Source organism: Myiozetetes cayanensis, unplaced genomic scaffold, assembly GCF_022539395.1.
Source record: "Myiozetetes cayanensis isolate MyiCay16 unplaced genomic scaffold, myiCay2020 scf1, whole genome shotgun sequence".
Lineage (NCBI taxonomy): Eukaryota > Metazoa > Chordata > Aves > Passeriformes > Tyrannidae > Myiozetetes > Myiozetetes cayanensis.
Genome location: NW_026086604.1, coordinates 2,827,395 through 2,845,892, shown reverse-complemented (window position 1 = coordinate 2,845,892; position 18,498 = coordinate 2,827,395). Strand labels below are relative to the sequence as shown.

Below are 18,498 nucleotides of genomic sequence, written 5' to 3'. Positions count from 1 at the left end.
GTGATGATTGTGGTTTGGGGAACTGGGTGAATAAACCCTGCCTGTTGACAGCGATTAATGTAACATTTTGTTATCTTTACAAAATGTCCTGTGCCTTCTTTCTGGAAGATGAAGATCACTTGAGGATTTAAACTTTCAGCCTCTCTTTCAAAGAGTGCTGCCGCTCTGCAGCTCAGATTCAAGAAAATAATTTTGTTTCCAAAATCCCCGGGTGACAGGTCACCCTGCTTCTTTTCCTTCCCCGTGAACTTTTTAATTTGATGCTGTACATTTTTAATAAGGCAGACAACATGTGTTGGGATGTTACCAAGTCAGCAATAGGTTCCCAGTCTCATCTTGCAAAGAAAGTCACAGGCAGCATCTGGTCCTCAAAACAAAAATCTCTTTTTTTCTCATTTATAACACACAAGGCAATTTATTTGACTTTCACATCTACAGAAACGTGACTTGACCACAGAAGACTTTCTGTTGGATTTTTACAACTGTGTAACTTGGTGGTCCTATGTTCATTATCTATGGCAGTTATTTCTGTGCTGAAAGCTCAAGGTATCTACATATTCAAGTAGAATTTCTGTACAGTCTGTTTTTCTTGCCTAAATACAACGTGATGTGTCTGACTGAGAGCTGTGGTTAGCAAAAGAGGATGCTAAAATGCTGCATGAAGGACGCGGGAGCAGAATGTGAAAAATCATCTTTCCTTGTTTTTTTCACCCCCCTCTGTTGTAGGTCTGGTTTTGTGACGCAGTGTTACTGCTAAAATTCTTCTCTTGCCTTCTTTTCATACGTCAGTGGTGCTGCCTTCACACTTTACCAGATAAAAGTGATTGTCCTAATTTAACCAAGAGGCCAAGTGAGATTTATGGAGCAAAACAGAATCACAGATAGAGAATGACAGCTCTGGAAAGTTCTGCACCTGATTTCCATGACAACGGAGACCCAAATACCTTGCAGCACCCCAAAACAAAGAACTGAATTTAGAAATACCTGATGATAAGGTGAAGAAAAAAGGGGAAGAGAAAATAAGCTGGATGGTGTGCAGAGCAAGGAGACAAGAACCTCTGATCTTCACTTCATAACAGAACTGGGATTCAGGGCACTGTCAGACACACACAGCTCTCAGCTCTGCCTATCAAATCACCTTCACAAACCTTCTTGCTATTCTGAGCCACTTGATCTGTTTCTAATGATATCTCCAAATTTAATTAAAATGTTAACAATTATTCCTGTGGCATTTCAAATTCCTTGCTGGAAAGAAACAGTTCTCTGAGGCAGAAGTGACAGGGCCAAGGACTGGACCAGGTAAGTGGTAGAGTTCAGGAGATCATTCTGGAGCTCATCACCCACTTCTGCCTCATAGGAAACACAAGATCTCCTGTGTTTAAAGCCAGTATGAAGGAAGTCACTTGCTGATAAAAGGAATAAGGAACATGATTTTGATTTTTCTACAAGAACCCCTGGCAGTACTAGAAAGTTGCCAAAATCCAGACATCTTTAGGCTGAAACCAAATATCACAAAGGTCAGTTAAACTGGAATGCTAAGTCCAGAGAAGCACTGCAGAAGAATTGTCTTCTGGGAAGTCAACTCCATTATATATCAATTTAAAAATTGCATCACACAGTAAAAAAAAAAAAATATTCCTGTCTTTACCTAAGACAGGAACATGTGGGTACAACTGTGCTTGTTAAAGTTAGGGGACACAGTAACCATTCTAGTCCTGACTCCCCTAAAAGATACCCCCACAAAGTTTTACAGTGAGTTTGTCAGTTTAAAAGCAGATTAAAATAATTAAGAGAGCCTCAAACTAAGAAAATAACCCCAAACAATACAAGCAGAAAAAATATATGATGGTTTGTAGTGAAACTGTCACTTATTTACACTTGCAAAAAATGAAGAACTTCAACAATTTAATTAAGTGTGAATTAACTGTAAGAAGCCAGTGGAACAACAGTCAATTTGATCAAGACAAATGCACGATTACCTTGTCCTTGGAAAATATTCCTCACTGCTTTTCAAGGAGAAAGGTGTCATGAGCTTTGTGCCCTTCTGCTTCATATATGCAACCCTAAATTTTTTCCAGTTTGTGTTTCTGCAGTGATGTGTCACCCACAGAAACAAATCCAGTCCTCCAAATGGAGCAAAATCAGCAAAAGATAAAGTAGTAGAACAGAACATACCTGCTGATAGAAAAAATTTAGAGTGGGCTTGTCCTCAGTGAACTGGTTTAGAAATCCTTTTGGTAAATACCGAATTCTCAATTCATACCTGGAAAGCAAGAAGAAGAGAATTAGAACTGCTGAGCAAAAAATGATAGTTAAGGTTTCCTCACACGTAAAAGATGCCTTGAAACTTTCCTAAAAATAAGGATAAAATCAAAACAAACTTAGAATTTCTAAGTAAGGGACAGTTTCCTCTGCCTAATCAAGAGAATTCACCTGTACCTGACATTTCATAGAGATGTTCACAAGGACCTTTGTAACAGAAGCAAACAGAGCCCTGCTGCCTTCTCAGAGCTTCAGAGAGGACAGAAACATCAAGACTTGGAGCAGATAAAGCTCCAAATCCATGGGAAGGGAAGCCCCAGTTAGGTGACAACAGCAGATGAGCTGCCAGAACCACAACATAACCCCTGGCAACAGCTTTTATCTCTGGTTATCACAAGCAGGTACTTAGAACACTGATCCTGCTGCTCCAAGGGTGACAAACAGTGTCACTCCCCAGGGAGCCACAGACAGAATCCTACAGACAGAACAAGGAACAGGACTCTGCTCCACAGTGATCTCTAATATTCACCTCTGAATTTTCCATAGGTTTTGTAGGAATTTCTCTGTTTCCTGCTCCCTTATTCATCATCAGGACACACACAAAAGCCCAACAAACCAGTTTTCAACCTGGCAGCCCCACTGTTCAAGTTAACAGTACACCACAAGTGAGGGAATTTAGAATGAGCCTTGATCCATGACCTCTACAAATCTATGTCCCTTCTCAAACCCAAACTTCTGCTTCCAACCCCCCAATTTAGTATTATTGCTTGTCCTGTGGTAACAGACCACAATGTTTGGCACACTGCTTGCTTCCTCCTCTGGCACATTCCTTCAATGAAATTCTGATGATAAATGTCTCCCTCCCTTTGGCTGGGCCAACACAGCATATCCTAAATAACACTCTTTACAGTCCTTCCCAAAATAAGTATATTTAACGATCTACTCATGATAAGAGCAAGTATTACAACATTTCACTCTGTTGGCTTCAGCAGGACAAGAACCTCTTTTCAGCGAGTGATCTTGGCTGCCTGTAATCAAGATTTATGTGGGGACTGGGTAAAGAGTTACTAGGAATAAGTGCTGCTTAGGATTCCACTGCAAGCAGAAGTTGCAATATTCTTATTGGCTATGAAATCCCTGAAAATAAATTGTCCTTTTAGAAATGGTTAAAATAAGGAAAACATGTAGAAACTGTAAACACATGCACACACTGTATACAAGTGAGGAACACTCAGAGGGACGTTTTTTGTAGTATGGCAATTTATTTCATAATTACTTTGCACAGAAAATATGTTCTTAAATTAAAGAGTCTTCAGGCTATAGGATATATTGGGAAGGTTGAGACCACCTGAGAGAGAGTAAATTTAGAATATAACAAGGAAAAAATGTTTTGTGATGAGGGTGGTGAGACACTGGACCAGGCTGCACAGAGCAGCTGTGGCTGCCCCATCCCTGGAAGTGTTCAAGGCCAGGTGGAACAGGGCTTGGAGCAACCTGGAATAGTGGAAGGTGTCGCTGCCCATGGCAGGGACAACCCTCAATGCAGCACCACCACCATGTTCATCACTAAACCATTCCTTAAGTGCCACATCCACATGTTTTTTGAACACTTCCAGGGGTGGTGATTCCACCACTTCCCTGGGCAGTCTGTTCCAATGAATACCACCCTTTCAGCGAAGAAACTGTTTCCAATATCCAACCTAAACCACCCCTGGAGCACAGGTCTGATGAGGAGCGGCTGAGGGAGCTGCAGGGGCTCAGCCTGGAGAAAAGGAGGCTCAGGGAGAACCTTACTGCTCTCTACAACTACCTGAGAGGAGGCTGTAGACAGGTGGTCTCTCTCCACCCAGGTAACAAGTGTTAGGACAAGAGAAAACAGTCTCATGTTGTGCCAGGAGCAGTTGAGGCTGGACTGGATATTACAAAATTGGATACTGGATATTAGGAAAAAGTTATTCATGGAAAAGGGCTGTCAAACAGTGGAACAGGCTGCTCAGGGAGGGATTTAAAAGACATGTAGATGTGGCACTTGGGGACACAGTTTAGTGGTGGCCTGGGCAGCGTTGGGTTAATGGCTGGACTTGATGATCTTAGAGGTCTCTTCCAAACCAAACAATTCTGTGATCCCAGGAAGCAGAACACTATCACTCTCTGGGATAAAGAGGAAAAGCAACCTCTCTCTCCTTTACAGGGACTTGTCTTCTTACCTGAGCAGCTGTGAGAAGTGCTGCTTTTTGCAACAGGATCTCCTGAGAGAATCAGGTTAAAGCAAACCAGCTTGGCTGGGACAGTCACCTCGGGTGACCTTCATTACCTATTTATACCCTAATCTCTGACAAAGCCTATGGGAATAAGGAAGCTGACTTCCAAAGGCCAGCTCAAGGATGGGCTTGATTTCAACACCCTCTAAATTTCCTGTCTCTGAAGCGCAGCCAAGTAATGAGGATGACAAGTCCCTTACAAACCAGGCCTACTTTTGGAGTAAGTATCTCAGCTGCTGATTATGTTTGATAAATTATTATTAGAAGATCACTACCCTACTTATTGCCCTGCATCTACACTGGGGTAGAGAAGCACTCTGGCACACAGTGGGCCTCCACTCAGACCTCAGAAAGGTGGGAATCAATATGGTTCACAAGGTGTACAGTGAAGTGACCCTTCCACAGCACAGTGAACATCACTGAGCAGTTCTGGGAGCTTCCCTCTCAGCAACAAGCACAACCAGGGCAGCTGATGGAGCCAAAAAGAAAAGGATGGTCCAACCCTTAACACTTTGAGTCACTGAAAGAAATAATCCCACCAGTCCCAACCATGTAGGTTGCCTCCAGCAGGTTCTGATTCAGTTCACATCAACAGGAAAGAAACCAGAAGAGAGAAGATGGGAACAAAAAGGGGTAAACACAGGAGAAGCCTTGTGTGAGTTTAATGAACTGGATCAGCTCACTGAAGGATTAGACAGGCATTAAGGCTTACAGGACTGGATAAGTGGAAGCAAGAGAAGGGAGAAGAAGACAGACTGTGGAGAGGAGGGGGACAGAGTTATTAGATCAACTTAGTCCACTGTCCTGCAGGTGGTCTGGCCTTTGTGTCTGTGCCAGGGCCTTTGCATCACAGCTACCAAAACTTACAGCCCAGGACTGAGAGCACTGGGGTGTCTTCTACCTGTTAGAGCCAAAGCAGGAATGTCACCTGGTCACAAAGACCTGCTTTACAAACCTTAACTTCAGAAGCAGGAGGTGTCTGCCCTGTGGGGAACTCACTGTGTTCTGAGACACACAACTTGTTACTTGAACCTCTTGGTATTTCCTTTGGGGGACAGAAAAGGACAGCAAAAGGAACAGTGCTCTGGCACACAGCGATTCTGGAGACACAAAGGACACCACCTGCGACTGCTGTTTAAGGCTCAGTATTACAAAAAATGATGAGGGTTGATGATATCCATGATTTGAGCCCCTCATCCTGGTAACCCTGGATCCCCCAGCTGTAACCTTCATCTGTACCCAGAGATAAAGATGAAGGTTAATGGAGGAAGGCTCTTCTACCTCTCCTCCCCTTGCCCTTGGCAACATCCAATCATTCAAACAAAAGCAGTGGAATTTCCTCAATAAAAATGTGAGTTTAACACATGCCTTACTGGCACAAACACTAAAAAGGAAACCCGAAGCAAACCAATCCATTCCAGTCTTTACTGCCTTCCCACTAGAAAGCTCTGGGATTTCGTTTGTATTTCACTTGTCACCTGGGATCACCTCACAGGTTTACAGGTCTCCAGACAAGCAAAAGTTTGAGTAACAGCTACAATTCAGGCTACTGAAAGTTAAACCTACCAGCAGCAGGGTTACTGCAATTCAGTCCTGAACAGAACTCTCAGACTGTATTTGGAAGATTCTGGTTATTCTGAAGCAATTACATGGAATTACACTCAAATTACACAATGCTTCTGGAGTGCTAAATCTTGCACAGCTCAAAGAAGTAAGTCAGTATTACCCAATGTGACACAAAGACTTATGTCCTGAACAAACTACTACAAACAAACAAGTAATTATAACTCTGATCATTTCTGGCAGCATGATTTAGACCCATTTGGAATTTTGTGATGTTGGACAGGATTATCTTCATACCCAGGGAGTAAAATAAAATGCAAACAGGGTATTTGGTTTGATACATTCATGCTAATTAATTAGCATGAACATTCCCAGAGTAAACATACAGTGAATAAAGTGCTTCTTTTTGACCTTTGGTGCCCACCTTTCTTCTTTGTAAGAAAAAGCAAAGCACTGGGTCTTTACTGATTTTTATTTAAAGCAAACAGAAAATCCACGACAAGACAGCAAAGGTTTGAACTATCTCATGCTAAATACAAACCTTTTTATAGCACAAAGAAGGTCAGACTACTACAATACAAAAGCAGATACACTTCCAGGGATGGAGCCACACTTTCTCTAGGCCTCTGACCTGTGCCAGTGCCTCAAAACCCTCCCAGGAAACAATTAGTTCCTAATATCTAAACTAAACCAGGCCTCTGTCAGTGTGAAGCCATCCCCCCTTGTCCTGTCACTTGTTGGTCTTGTCCAAAGTGCCTCTCCAGCTTTTTTGTAGTCCTTTTAGTTACTGGAAGGTGCCCTAAGGCCTCCCCAGAGCTTTCTCTCCTCCGGGCAAGAAATACCCCATTTCTTCCCTTCATTAATTCATCTTCTGCAGGATCACCACCAGCACCAAACAGGATGGATTTTACTCTGCTAACTTTTGTGTGATGCCCCCTCACAATCCATGTAACTTCTAGTACCTGGAATAGTCCAGGAGAATTCCAAGTTCTAATTTCTGAACACCGTGAATATAAAACCCTTTTCAACCACATGTGACTCAGTTTTAGTGGTTTATTAACACTATAGGAAGCTTTTCATTTAAGAACCATTCCAAGACTACTTCCCCTTTAGTAATCTAAATATTTCTACAAGTACTGTCATATGATCTCAGACACTCTGCTCTGGTATTACAAATATGACAGCAGCGTTTTGATTACGCACAGCAAACCTCTCCGGGTTTAAAAGGTATGTCAGGCTGCATGGATTCAATAACACACTAAATGACACTTTGGAAAGGTATTGAATAATTTACACCCTATCACAGCTCTTTCATGAGTGTTTTATACAATTCCTTTCCACAAACTTCAAAACAATATCCAATTTTGCTCTTAAAACCAATTAAATGTGTTCTGCAGTGTGTACGATGCATGTTGTACTGCCTAATAAAAAATGGAACTGACACTTGTACATCAGGTAACAAATTTCCACAGCATAAATTATTCACATCTTATCCATCACATGATAGCACCACCACCCTGGAAAAGATTCAGGCATCTCCTCCTTTCTAAGCTGTGATTTTAGAGTATTATCAATTAAAAATTACTTGTGATCCACACACATCCCAGGAACAATAAAATGTAGCATGCACAGAAAACAATGTGCAACATTTCTGAAACCCAGCTTTTAAACACTAATTTCTTTGAATTTGTGGAATTTGCTAAAACTGGGACCCTAAAGAAAATTTATAAATAAAGACTGCCAACTGTGACATCTGCTAGACTAAAACTCCATTTGAGAGAAACTAAGTGTAGACTACTTACAGTAATTTTCCAGAAGCTATATGCAGCCTTTAAAATAACTTCTGCACAAACTGTGGCTATGAACATAAACCACAGAAACAGATGAACAACCTCCCTGCCATGAACTAGTAACCACTAGTTTTGGAGTTCCCAGGAGAGTTTAGTACCACCTTTAATAGCATTTTGAACTCTGAGCTCCCCATCTTCCCTAATAGACTATTAATGTTTTTCTGCACAAATAAACTTCAGTTTTAAATGTATCTTAGTTTTCTCTTGCCTTTCTGCCAGGAAAGTGGACATTGTTTCCCTCCTTCCTCTCCTGCACGTAAACCACCAGCTCACCCTCCTGAAAAGCTGAAGAAACTCAAATCGCACCAATTCTTGGAACCAACCAACCAGATCACAAAAATATCTCAGCAAATGTTATGAAAAAAACCCTCAGAATTCTGCAGTGACCTTTTCTATTGTTCATTGCTCCTGGTATAACTTGAGAAGATCAGTCAGAAGGAAAGCAGATGTCACTCACTGCTCTGGGCCTCAAAATAAGGAAGTTTAACAACCGAAAAGTTTTTCCACAGCCAAGGGATAAACTGATTTTTGACTGCATTTCACTCTTTTCAAATCATATTTCTCCTACTTATACCTATATACAAGTATTTATATATGGATATTTTTATATATATATATATATATACACACACTCACAAAAATACAACCAGTACTTAACTGTATCTTTTTGACTTTATTGAAATAACAAAATTTATCCTGCTAAAATTGCAGTCGTGTGCTTACACCACAAACAGGACTAGCTTTTCTCTCCTAAAACTTTAAGGATGACAAAACTTGCAGATTTCAAGGCAAATGAATAGATTTCTGTTCCATTTTTATGCTTCCTCTAAATCCCAGGTTTCTCTTCAGTTTGCAGGAAACCCTTTGCAAACACAAAACCCTCTTAAAGTAAACAAAACCCTGCTTACAGCTCTCACTGAAAAGTTTGGTGGGTTTATTTTCCCCCATTGTTCCACCACCTCTATTCCACCATGAGAGGATCTTCCTTAATAAAGAAAATTACAGAATGTTTTTTAAAGACAAGGCCAAAAGATTTACATGACTCGACTTTTGACACTGAACAGACTTATACTCTTACTTCCATTCTTCTGGAGGGTGGGCTAATTCAAATTTCTCTCTCACGTTGGACACCCCCATGTCCAGGTGTAGCCAGTGAACTTCCTCAGACTGCAGGTGGCTGAGCCGTAACCCATAGCAGGCCACGTTTTTCACTTTGTGGCTGTCCACAATCTTCTGAATTATGCCCTGGAACAGAGAAACACACACTTTTTACAAGCCATGAAATGCAATATATATATATTTTTTAAAATTATAATATTACTATGAAATACCCTACACAAAATACTAAGCAATAAATCAGGTAGCACCTTTATTAAGAATACTAAACAAGCTGCTATTTCAGACAATATTTACAAATTCTGAAGTTTTACCAGTATGGCTTCATGAAACATCAGTAAATATATTTCCTGGCATTTTATCAGAATTAAGCTATTATTTCCTCTATGGAAAACAGAATAACACGAAAGCCAAAATATAAAAAGCATATTTGTGGATGAAAGCCAGGATGTATTTGTCAAAAAAAAAAAATCACCTTTAAAAGTCAATCTCCACCTAGAATTGGAAAATCATCTAAAGACCTTCATCCTCTTTACTGTCCCAACAGCCAGGATTTGGGAGGTCACACCACAGCCCCTGGTTTCCTTCACTCCCCCTCAGAAATTCAGCACAGATCCCTTATAAAATGATGCAAAAGACAATTATTTGGGAAGATCCTTAAACAAAACAAATGCCCTGGGTTAATTTCAGAGTTTGAGGATCTCTTGCCTGAGAAAGGAACCTTTCAAATGAAACCTCAACAGGTGCCGTTCCCCTTCTGTGTCAGACACTGGGCAGGTCTGACACGCAGGAACTCAGAATCTGATGTGTCAGTGGAACAGGGATGAGCAGGTGTTGTATGTCCTGATCTTATCCCCATCATGGAGCCCACAGGAGATCCGAGTGCTGCCTCACAGCCCTGTGAAGGGAAGGCTCCTCTCTGGGACAGAGTTCAGGGCTCAGCAGGAGCAGGGGATATCCCTGCTCCCAGTCGCTCCTTCCAGGAATTCACAGCCCTCGGCCTAATGTCCTGCTGAAAATGCTCGTGTGCACCAACTCACATCCACACACACACACACAATACAAGCACACAGTGATGCACAAGCTGCTGATTCTTCCCCAGAAATCCAGAAAACATCGGCAGGCAGCCAGCTGGAAGTTCTACAGGAGCCAGAGGTGGGCTATTGGAGCGAGTTAGGTAGAAGGGTTTTTACAGGATGACGCCGTGGGTCTGGAGCACAAGGCTGGTGAGGAGCAGCTGAGGGAGCTGGGGGTGTTTAGCCTGGAGAACAGGAGGGTCGGGGGGAGCTTACTGCTCTCTAACTTCCTGAGAGGAGGCTGCAGCCAGGTGGGGCCTCAGTCTCTTCTCTCAGATAAGTGGCCTCTTCTCCCAGAGGAAATGGCCTCAAGTTGCACCAGAGGAGGTTTAGACTGGATATTAGGAAAAATATCTTCCCTAAAAGGATTGTCAAGCATCGGAATAGGCTGCCCAGGGAAGTGGTGGAGTCATTGGTTGAGGTGTTCAAAAAACACATGTGGATGTGGCACCTGAGGACACTGCTTAGTGCTGAATGTGGTGGTGACCGGGTTGATGGTTGGACCTGATGACCTCAGAGACCTTTTCCAACCTGAATGATTCTGTGACTGTTTCTTAAAATGTATTATTTTATATCCCAAAGAAGTTGTTTAAGACCCTGATTCTGCAAATTAAGCAAGTAGAAAACTAGCTGCAAAAAAAAGACAATTAAGGAAGCACTAAATCTGAATCGAGGGGGAAGATGACACGTGTAGGAGTGGAATCATGCTGTTGGTGAGGTGATATCAAGCTGTTAAATCAGCTCACACATCTCAAACTGCAACCTTTAAATAATGTTCCAGAAGCAACACGGTGCACACTGAAATGTATAACAAAATTTTTTAAAGCCTGCAGCAGGCAAGGAGGTGACACCAGGCAAGCACACAGGGCACTTCCCAAGTGCTCTCCTAACCTCAGACTATTTTTATCCCAGTGGATTTCCCAAGCCAAGCATTGTTTGTCATTCATCAGCCTTTAGTGAAACTCTTCCAATTACTCATTCTGTCTCCTCTTAAAGCAGTTCACTTTTTGCAGCCTTCCCCAGCAACTCCAAAGGTCTGTGATCAGGTCAGCGAACAGCTTTAAATCTGAATTAAATGTAAATGGGTTAAGTTTGTTTCTTGCCTGCATTTGAGGGTCTTTGTATGAAATACTACAAAGGAGAACAGTTGCCTGTATCCCTGGAAACACACAACCACCACCAAGTGCTCCCAGAAGCAACAGAGGCACATTTAACCTCTTCTTCACCCAAGGCACAATCTCTGCTTAGTTAGTAAAGCCTAACATTTTGGCAGGCAAGCTCTCATCCAGAGGGAATGCTGCCAGCTTTTCTACATGCAAACAGAAGAGATTCATTCATTTCCATCTCTTCCTGCACCCTGCCCAGAGCACGTAACTTCAGCGTTTCTTCTTGGAAATCCACCCCTTCCCCTGTCTCTGGCACTGTCAGTTGAGAACAAAAACGGAGGTGCAGGTTCTTAAATGATAGTTATGTCTGCTGTGATAGGAAATGGCCTTGGATAGGAAAAAAATTAGGGCAAAATTATCTGTGACCCTGAACCACTGAGGCTACTGATGCATGAGGTTCAGCTGAAACCACGGGTGTTTACTCAGAAAGAATCAAGCCAAACATCTCAGATCCTCTCTAATCTTCAGGCTGGGATTTTATAAGGACTGAAGAAGCCAGATGTCCTAATTCCCACCAACAGTCAGTGAGATTTTTTTAAGACTCCATGCTTTTTGTTTCATCCATTCATTCTAAACCTATCACAGAACCAAAATCAGGGTAAACATTGTGTAGGAAGGGTACACCATCCCTTCTGGCCAGGTAATTGGCATCATCCCAAGAAAATAATTAGTACATACAGCAAATCAAGACAAAGTCAACGCAAACACTAAGGAGACAGCAGCATAGGTGCAAAGGAGGTCAAGTGTAAGTGTTTGAAAATATATTCTATAAAGTCATGTATTCTCAGGAAGGAAGAAGTGATGCTTTATGTGAAACAAACACGTTCAGTGGCTCCTCTTTTGTTGAGAAAAGCCACAGAAATCACTCCAGGTGCTATCAAACCACAGCCAGAAACAAAAACCAGAGAAATAAGGAAATCAGGTGATTAAGACACTAAAGACACTCCCTTGGTTTGCAGGGGAGGCTTCTCAAGCAAAACACCTATTTGGTTATTTAATTTTTTTTTTAAATAAACCAGAGAATTCGAATTTTAAAACATTTAGAGGCACACCTTCCATCCAAAGAACCCAGCGGCACAACACACAGACAGGACAGGCTGCTCTTTCCAAACAGTCCAAGATTAATCTCCAAGACTCGCCCTGGCACCGCAGCCATCGCCAGGTCAGTGTGATCAACCCCCATCAGTACTGAACAACATGTCCAGTATCCTCAAGCCCTGGACATCCTCCACAGACCCAGTGGAGACGTCTGGAATGTCAAACCAAGCCACTGCCATTGCTCCAGGATGGGTGACAACCTCTCTGCCTTCCACAGTGGCACAGGGAGGAGCGCTGCCAGCAGCAGCCTGATGTTCTTGGGGGCAGTGATCAGAATGCTTAATCACAAGTTTCCAGACAAACAATTTAACTGCTTAACCACTGCACAATAGTGTCTACAGCATCCTGCTGAGACATGTCACCACAGTGCTTGAACTGGAAGCACAGCCAAAGAAATCTGAAATCTCTCCAGACTCTGCTACCACCCGCCTGGTAGCTCAGGAAGCTCCTCAGATGCATTCCTGAGCGGAGAAAAAAAACAGGTAGGGAACACCAGAGTTTCAACTTGGATTACAAACTTCTGACCCCCAAATTAATCACAGCCAGAACACCCATCTTGGAGCTTAACTCCAGCAGAAACCTAGTCTGGAATGAGGTTTCACTGTGGGTACATGGGGTGCCTCCATAAATTCCTCTGGGGAGTTTTCATGTGTCTGTTGGCAACTCCCTCCAACTGCAAGGCAGTCACACAATCACAGGCCACTTGAATGCTGTTTACCGTAATCACATTGACTTTAATTAGGTTTCCAAAGCTGACATTTACATCCTGAACACAAAATAGGCTGGTACAGCTGAGCAAGAGAGAGTGGGGAGTCCCTAGAGGAATTTCCTATCGATAAGAGGCAAATGGTAGGTCACCTTTCCCTCCCTTTTACCCCAGAGGGAAGGAGAAAAAGCTTTTTCTGCAGCTACAAAACTGGATAGCACTCATTTATACTCATTTGTCTAAAGGACCCACAGATATTCAACACAGATAATTTGAAAATTAATATTTGTCCTAAATTAGGAGAATGTGGCAAAAATAGCATTTACAGCAGAGTGTGTTTGAATGCTGAAAAATCAAGACAAGAGCACAGAAAGGCCGAAAGGCACAGGGCAACCTTGGCTCTCCCAGTATGTACCAATAATACCACCTCATGCTTCTGGAAATGAGGGAAAATGAACTGCTTGCTTGTAAATTAACAGAGTTGATGTGCTACTATGAATAAATTGAAGATGGAATAATATACTCCCAGTGTGACTACAAACCTAATTTCCTTATTTAGTAGGAAGGAGAAAAGTTTCTTGCACTAGAAAAAGTCCTTAAGTAGCACCTCTGACATAGGGACAGTGTGCTAATGTTTGTGCACCCCTTCAAATGTGTCCAACACCATTTATATCAAGTACTGTAACTCCTGATGAGAGATTTATGTGGGGAGCCTGAATGAAAAGCTGGACAAAAGCAAAAGACAGAGTTCTGATGGAAATTAGTTATAATTTCTATAAAGGAAAACTCCAGAGTGTGCTCACAACACCAAAATACGGTTTGTCCTCAGATAACACCACGTCTGACATTCAAAGAGAAAACCCCACACGCATCTTTTTCTCATTATGGTGCTTTCTCCTGTGCTGATCCAGCAAACAAGTTTCTATATTTTGTGACAAACTAGCCTGGGGAACTGATCAGGCTGAACAAGACTCTGCCACTGAAGCCCTACCAGTTTATACTGAAAATACCACCTGAACACAGGCTGTGCTGGTGCCCATGGTCCTGTCACCATTCCAGCCCAGAGACACCCCCAGCTCAAACACCTCATCCAATCAGGTGCCCCAGAGCCTTTCACAATCAGGCCATACACACATCTGTCATCTCAAGCACCTCTCCACACCCACACAGAATTCCACAGGGAACCCTCCAAGCACATGCCAACAGTGCTGACAGAGCAGAGCTGCCACAGCTCTGCTTTCCAGTCTTCTTGGATTAATCAGCACTCTCCTGATCCTACTGCACACTTCCCAAATAAACAGAGAAGGGTTTGAAATGTTGACAGTGAGTTTAGTTTTTCCAGAAGCTTAACATCCAAATTAACATGGGTAGCAGGTCAAGGGAGGGGATTCTTGCCCCTCTACTCCCCTCTGGTGAGACCCCACCTGCAGAACCGCACCCAGCTCTGGAGTGCCCAGCACCGGAGGGACAAGGACCAGTTGGAGCGAGGCTGCAAAGGTGGTCAGAGGGCTGGAGCACCTCTGCTGCAGAGACAGGGTGAGAGAGTTGGGGCTGCTCACTCTGGGTAAGAAAAGGCTCCATGGGGACCTTGAAGCCCCTTCCAGTACCTAAAGGGGCTCCCAGAGAGCTGGAGAGGGACTTTTGGCAATGCAGTGACAGGACAAGGGTGAATGGCTTGTGGTAAAACACTGGCACAGGTTGCCCAGAGAGGTGATGGATGTCTCATCCCTGCAAAGATTCAAGACTAGGTTAGACTGGGCTCTGAACAACCTGATCTAGTTGATGTCCCTGCTCATTGCAGCGGGGTTGGAATAGATGACCTTTAAAGGTCCTTTCCAACCCAGATTTTTTCTGATTCTGTATTTCAGTATTCCTTATCCTCAGTTGCACTTGCAAAGCCTAAGAGTTCCCTTGGGCCCAGTTCTTGAATGGTTAAGCACTGATGCAGGACGTGTTGTTCACCTGAAATCATCTACAGATCGAGGTGGCTTCTGAAAACACACCAGAGGGCTGTTTTTATTGGTTTTAAAACGTTATTTTGCATGTGCATCCCACCCAAGGCTATCAACAGTATTCTGCACAAGTAAAACAGGAATTCTAAAGCCCAACTCTGTTATAATCAGATAGATTATCAGAGTACCATACACCATTTTTTGTACTGTTTACATTTGGAGGTCTGTAGTTTGGAGTCTTTACAATCTTTTTCAGGTTCTCAGCAGGGAGGCACCTCCAAACTAACTGTACAACCACGCCTTGTTCACTTGGTACAATGCAGGCACACAGAGGAGAGAAGGAAGAAAGGTAAATGGTACTGATTTTCTAGCTTTCACACTAGATCATGAATGATTTTATACATTTTTACATATATCTGGTTGATGCTAGAATCAGTGCACTCCAGTCTGCTTCTGTACATCAAACAGTTCCACTACCTCAAAGTACATATATTACTGTACACCCATAGAAATTAGATTTGAATATGTAACCACTGCTGTACACAGCAGGCTTCACCAAAAATACTAACCTGCCATGGTTTGCAGTCCTGCTAGTGCTCAGACTCTTTCCACAGAACTTTTTCCACAGGTGTGACCAACCTGCTTACCCTGTTACTGTATTATCATAAGAATCTATTTTTAAAGAGAAATCCCATAGATAAAACCCTTTCTGAGGAAAACACCTGCATCTCCTTTACAGACAGTAGTAGGTACACTAGAGCAGCCCTACCACATGTTTCTTCTCCTGTAACTCTTCAAGTTTCTGGTGGGTTTAGGAGGAACTGAGCAGCAATAAAGCACAAAGCACATCTGACCCATTCCACAGTTGGGAAGGAGTGAGTTCAACTGCTGGATACCTGGTCAACCAGAACCAGTACTGTATAGACCAGCTCTGCTCCAGACTAGCCACAGTTCACTTTTGGGACCTTCTGTCCAGATATCAGGTCCAAATAAGGTGGGTTTGAAAAACAGGGAGAGACTTAGAGGACAGAGATGAAGGTGAATGGGTGGGATTGTGGCTGGAAGTGAAGTCTTCTCTGTGACTGAGGCTGGACTGACTTGTTTTTTTTTTCAGAACAGGCAGTATCCTTCTTGGGAAATGTTTGGAAACAGGAATGCTGCTCATCAATAAGGTTTTAATACTCTATTCACTAGTGGTGCATGCTACAGTGCCAGCATAAACAGGGATTTCCTTTCTTCCCCCAGCCTTCTCAGCTGTGTCAGTTTGCAAGATGCAGCTAACGAGATTACAGAACTGATCTGGATTAAAGGCAACAGCAAAACAAGCATTCATTCTAACTTGGACTGAGTCTGCCAAACAAGCACACCACCTATGCCAGCACAACTCCGGAGGTAACACAAGAAAACAAACAGCAAGAAGGGAGCTGGCACAGCTGCCAGAAGAAACACGTGTCTAACTGGGATAGCATTTGAATTGTAAACCTTTGCACTACACAATTTTTTCCACTCCTCCACCACAAACTGGATCTCCAGTCCAGTACTCTGGTCTCTTGTACCACAAGGTAGAAGTATAGCATGGACTGAACGGGAAACAAACAGGAAAAAAACAACCAACAAATACTAACACAGTAATGTAGTGGAATAAACTACTTTAGTGATGACTCAGCTGAATGTGCTTTGGGCCTTCTCCTCCTAAAAAGTTCAACTTAGGGAACAGGCTGGAATACACAACCTTCCAACCCTGCACCCATGCCTTCTACCTGTGAAAAGTAAGATTTTGCTTGGGGAAGCTGATGAGCTTGCTCTGGTCTTTTACTGTGGTGTAGGGATGGGACATAGCCAAAGTATGTTCCTTGAATTCAATTTTTTTAAGGTTAGATATATTCTTACCCTCACCTAAGGTTGTTGTTCTTTTTTTGTTCAGCTTTTTGAGTTGTTACTCTGTCATTATTAAAGAAGCTGACATTTTGGGGTGGTACTGGATAAAAAGGGAAGAAAAAGACATCCACATTATGAACAGTTTAAGAGAGCCCTGGACATTGTACCTTTATTTGTTCAATAGCTCTATCCACACTTCTCTCTAACTCCAGAAATAAGGGCAAAGCTGACAGCTGAAAGTTTTAATGCTGTCTCTATACAGTTTATGTTTTAGACAGTGTAACAAAACTGGAAGAAAATAAACCTGTATGAAGATCACGGTAGGATGCGTGTCTGGCAATAACCTGGTTGGAGATTTGCTGTTATTACTACCACATAAATGATGCCACCTTTACTTCTCACAACTGCTAGTCAAGAACCAAGGACGAGCTTTAAGGGCCAGAAATTTCAAAGAAGGTGTAATGGATGCAAGCTGGGCACCTCAGGGGTGGGTAAGCAAGACCATGTAGAAGATCTGCACCTCACCAAAAGCCACCTGGTAAGGGCTCACATTGAGGCTTCCAAATGCCTCTTTTCTAAAAATCCCACCCTTTCCTTCCCACTCCTCAATCTTCTAAATGCACAGCACTAATTTATTTTTTTTGTCAAATCTGGCTACAATTCTGCTTCAACCACATCTTCTGAAACAAAGAGGTGATTTACTCCAAGTGCTGATCAAGATGTGGTGGCAGTGTTTACTTTCAGGATGCACTTGAGCCCAAAGAAATTCCATCTCAGCAACACCCACCTCTTCACCTTCCACACCTGGGGCTGTGAGCAGGGCAGAGCATGCCCTGCATTCTCTCCAAGCCCAAAGCCTGGAAATCCCTCCTTGTGCATTTGAACCCAGACAACACATCCCAGTGAAGTCATACCAAGATAAACAGGGAAGATAAACAACCTTTCTTCCCCTGGAAAAGGCATGTCTGTCTACATACACATTCACAGGAGGACACCACTGTTTGCACATTCATAAAAGCCTTTCTTTTCTTTTGGAAGTGAAGCATGTCTGTAGTATAATACCAAAGGAAAAAGGGTGAAGGGAGCATGCCAGTTCTTTGAAATCCAAGAAAGCATTTCCCAGAATTGAGAAGCTGCCCTTGCATCCACTGCAGACTTACAGCCTTCATCCCTCTGAAGAACCAGCTGTCCTTGAGGGGCTAAATCCATCCAGAATAAGCAGAGGTCCACAGCTCAAAGTTCTCCTTGAAAAACCAAAGCCTACGTGCAGCCACACTGCTGTCTTGGTGAAAGGTATTTTAAGACAAACAGCAAGGAAATCACAGTCTGGCCTCTTAACAGGTTCCTACAGAAAGCAGAGTTCTGTTCCTCTGAGCTTAATAATGTGAGTTTTAATGAAAAGAGTTTCCTCTCCTCTACTCTTAGGAAGTAGTGAAAGGCCCTTTTCCTCACTTCTTCGACCATCAAACACACCCTTTTCCATTCACAAAGTGAACTCTGTTAGAAACAGAAGATGTTTCAAACCACAAATCAGGATTTATTTCCCCTCAATATTAGTACTTTCCATAAA

At 42.7% G+C, this 18,498-nt stretch overlaps 1 protein-coding gene across 9 annotated transcripts in view; it reads right to left on the bottom strand.

Annotated features, from left to right (window-relative positions):
• Positions 1 to 18,498, bottom strand: part of PTK2 (protein tyrosine kinase 2) — a 188,481-nt gene that overhangs the window by 85,148 nt on the left and 84,835 nt on the right. For all 9 annotated transcript variants that reach the window (XM_050330652.1, XM_050330596.1, XM_050330607.1 and 6 more), the window contains 2 exons: positions 9,015 to 9,181; positions 2,176 to 2,263 (listed from right to left, as the gene is read on the bottom strand). In XM_050330652.1, the coding sequence (XP_050186609.1) occupies positions 2,176 to 2,263; positions 9,015 to 9,181 (255 nt within the window). The remainder of the gene's footprint in view (positions 1 to 2,175; positions 2,264 to 9,014; positions 9,182 to 18,498) is intronic.